General features: G+C 39.3%; 1 protein-coding gene across 1 annotated transcript; it reads right to left on the reverse strand.

The window, feature by feature from the left end:
- Nucleotides 1,297-2,847, reverse strand: LOC104750582. Its single transcript, XM_010472400.1, has one exon. It carries the CDS (start codon nucleotides 2,845-2,847, stop codon nucleotides 1,297-1,299), a length of 1,551 nt encoding a protein of 516 aa, XP_010470702.1.

Consider the following 4,219-nt stretch of genomic DNA (forward strand, 5'->3'; position numbering starts at 1 on the left):
AAGAGAAATTGCTAGAAAAATAATTTGAAACATATACCTCTCTAGGGAACGAAAGTTATCACAATTCTGCAATACATATGCATGTGCGCATTTTTGATTTTTATCAGACAGCCAAAACTCGGTAACTTGGCCACTAGGACGACCGACTTGAGTGAATATATCTGGTACGGGTACTAGATATACAAGAACCTCACCCGCATCATATCGTAATGACCTGAAAAATATTTAAAACTTTAATTAGCCTTACATGTTAATTTAAAAGACAATTATATATTATAATGTAAGTATGAAATCCCTCTTTCTACTAGCTGTAGAAATGGTTGAAGAAAAGTAGTGTTCTGAGAAGTATGATATCTCATCATTAATATATGATTGAACGATTGATCCCGCTGGATATCTTTTGTCTTTGCCTTCCCTTTCAAGCGTTTGAAAAACCTTTCGAAGGGATACATCCACCTATACTGGACTGGACCACCAAGTTCGGCTTCGTATGGTAGGTGTACAGGAAGGTGCTCCATGACATCAAAGAACGAAGGTGGGAATATTTTCTCCAAATTGCACAAAATCATCACAATATTCGCTTTCAGGACTTGGACATGACTTAACTCCAATGATCGACTGCATAAGTCACAGAAAAATGATCCAATCCCTACAATATATAAATAAAATCATTAATTAATTTGACATATATATAAAATTAAATTGCTATATATATATATATATATATATCAAATTTTTACCTGATATTGCAAGATGGACGTCACGTGGTAACAACTCTGCAAACACAAATGGAAGCAATCGTTCCATAAAGACATGGCAATCATGGCTTTTCATTCCTGAAAACTTTCCATCCTTGATGTCTGCACAACTAGCTAAATCAGCTACATACCCATCTGGAAATTTAACATCTTCTTTGACCCATTGAAGTAGGCTTTTTTTCCCTTTCGCACTCAATCTCCAAATAGGAAAAGGAGCTCTCCCACCAGCATCAACATGCAATTGACTTCGATCACAAAATCTTGCAACATCCAATCGGGACCTCACATTGTCTTTTGATCTGTCTTTCACATTCATAACAGTGTACATGAGATTATCGAGAATATTTTTCTCAATATGCATCACATCAAGATTGTGTCGTAAGTTAAGATCGGTCCAATACGGGAGCTTCCACAAGATGCTTTCTTTGTGCCAATTATGCCAACTTCCATAACCATCCACTTTATTTTCATGCCCATTTCCTCCGCAGTCAAAAGTCTTTGGCGGCTCGGCATTTCTTATATGCTCATGTAAGACCTGTTAACCCGTCAAATATTGCGGTGGATAGTCGTTCACTGCGTGTTTGCCTTTGAAAAAGTGTTTTTTATCCTTTCGCATTGGATGATTAGCAGGAAGAAATCTCCTGTGGCAATCAAACCAACATGTCTTCCTACCAGCTGGCAATTGAAATGCATTTGTATCGTCCATACAGATTGGGCAAGCTAACCTTCCGTGTGTTGTCCATCCTGACAACATGCCATATGCTGGGAAATCGCTGATAGTCCACAAAAGGACAGCTTTAAGGTTGAAATTTTGATCTAAGGACACATCATATGCCTCCACTCCATTATACCATAACTCTGTTAACTCATCGACCAATGGTTGGAGAAAAACGTCAAGACTAGCTCGTGGATGATTCGGTCCTGAATTCAAAATCGTCAGAAACAAATACTCTGTGTTCATGCACATCCCAGGAGGCAAGTTGTATGGAGTCAATATCACTGGCCATAATGAATGGTGTTTCGACATCCCAAAAGGATTGAAACCATCTGTACATAATCCAAGATAAACATTGCGCGGTTCTGCTGCAAATGAGGGATGCAATTGCTGAAAATTCTTCCACTCAGCCGCATCTGAAGGATGACACATTAATCCCTCCTCAGAGCTGTGCTCAGCGTGCCATCTCATAAAAGCTGCAGTCTTCTCAGATTGGTACATTCTCTTCAGCCTTTCCGCAATCGGTAAATACCACATCTTACTGAACGGTATTCTTGTTCTTCCTTCACTAGCCTTATACCTTGGTTTGCCGCAGAACTTGCAATGCTCCAACTTCTCATCATCTTTCCAAAAGAGCATACAGTTATCTATACATACATCATATGTACGACACGGTAATCCTAGCTTTCGCATCAAAGTCTCCGTCTCATAGTATGAACCGGTTGCCTGATTACCCTCTGGTAAATACTCCGTAAACAGTCCTGTCCATGAATCCATACAATTTTCAGACAAATTGTAGTCGACCTTATTGTTCATGAACCGAGCTGCCAACGATAACTGCGACTGCCCTTCCCGACATCCATCATACAGTGGCGTGTTTGCAGCAGCTAGCATATCATAAAACCATTTTGCTTCTTGGGTGGGTTGTTCATGAACATGATCATTTCTACTTTCATGTTCATGATACTCATTATATGGTACAGAACCATGAAATGTATCATTCACCATCCCAGCATATATATTCTCCCCATCAAATCCTATTGGTGCACTAGCACTAGCATAATCTGTATTATTAGCATAATGACTACTAGTTCCCTCCCCAACAACATCATAATCTTCACCATGTTCATACCATACATAATAGTTAGGCATAAACCCCCTACTTAGCAAATGTTTCGAAACAGAGGCAGCTTTCAAAAACTTCGAATTGTGACATACTACACAAAGGCAGTAAAACCTACCTTTGCTATTTTGTGCATGGCTACAGGCAAAATCGATGAACTCTTCCACACCCGCCGTATAATCCGATGAGATATGATTAGTGAACGGATCGATCCGATTGTACATCCATGCTCTTGAAGGATTGTTCCACATTATTATTTTTTTTATTTTTTTCTCTTTTTTTTCTTCTTCCTCTCGATTTTTTTTTTCTTCCTCACAAATTTTTTTTTTCTTTCTCCCGTTTTTTTCTCTTTAGAGTTGATGTAAATGAAAGAAGAAGTGGTGGCATATATATAAGAGAAATTTTGCCACTGTTTTGCGACTATTATAGAAAGAGTCACAAAATTTCAGTTCACCTAACACACTTTAAGCACGTTTTTTGCCGACATGGTGCGACTCTTTTGCGACCGTTTTCAATGTAGTCGCAAAAGTTGAGTACAATATCTTCCACATTCTCAACGTTTTTTGCCGACATACAGCACGACTTTGCTACTAAATGATACTCGAAAAAGTCGTTGCAAATAAGTCTCTATTTTGCGACTTATTTGCGACGACTCTCACGTACCAAAATTGCATTTGCAAAGTAGTCACAAAATGCATCTTGTTTTGCGACGAAATAATATCAGTTACAAAAGAGTATGTATTCGGTCGCAAAGGTGAGACGTTTTTGTGACTGTGTCTTTTCGTCGTAAATTTGCGACGGTTTTATTTCCGTATTTTGTATGGTCGTTAATAGGTATTAAAATAGTCGCAAAACCATCGCAAATATTGCCACTAAAAAATCAGTCACAAACGGTAGTCGCAAATGGCCTGTTTTCTTGTAGTGGTATATACCTCTATCCCAAGAAAATATTTAAGCTCTCCTAGATCTTTAATGTCAAAGACTGATTTAAGAAAGTCTTTAGTATCTTTAATGCCTACCTTGTCACTTCCAGATATAATGATGTCATCAACATATACTAGAATGACTACAATACCTTTGTAACTTGGTAATGTGAAGAGGGTGTGGTCAGCCTCTGATTTGCGAAAGCCTCTCCCAAGCAATGTAGTACTTAGTTTATGGTATCAGGCTCTTGGTGACTGTTTTAAACCATAATGGCCTTGTTGAGCTTGAAAACTTTACCCGGACCGATAGTTTCTTCTAAGCCAGGTGGAGGTCGCATGTACACTTCATCCTCGAGTTTGTCTTGGAAGAATGCATTCTTGACGTCCATTTGCCAAGGTTCCCAATCCAAGTTAGTAGCCAACGAGAGAACAACTCGGACCGTGTGGAGTTTCGAAACTGGAGCAAACGTATAGTCCTCCCCATACGTTTGTGTAAATCCTCGTGCGACAAGTCTTGCCTTATAGCGTCCAATCTCCCCATCACTCTTGTATTTAATAGTAAAGATCCATCGAGAGGTGACTGCCTTCTTGCCTTTTGGTAAATCTGCCTCGTCCCACGTGTGGTTTTGCTCCATGGCCGTCGTTTCAGCGCTGACTGCATCACGCCACACCTTATGTTCCTTGGCTTCATCATTGGTTT

This window comes from Camelina sativa, chromosome 2 (assembly GCF_000633955.1).
Source record: "Camelina sativa cultivar DH55 chromosome 2, Cs, whole genome shotgun sequence".
In the NCBI taxonomy this organism is placed as follows: Eukaryota; Viridiplantae; Streptophyta; class Magnoliopsida; order Brassicales; family Brassicaceae; genus Camelina; species Camelina sativa.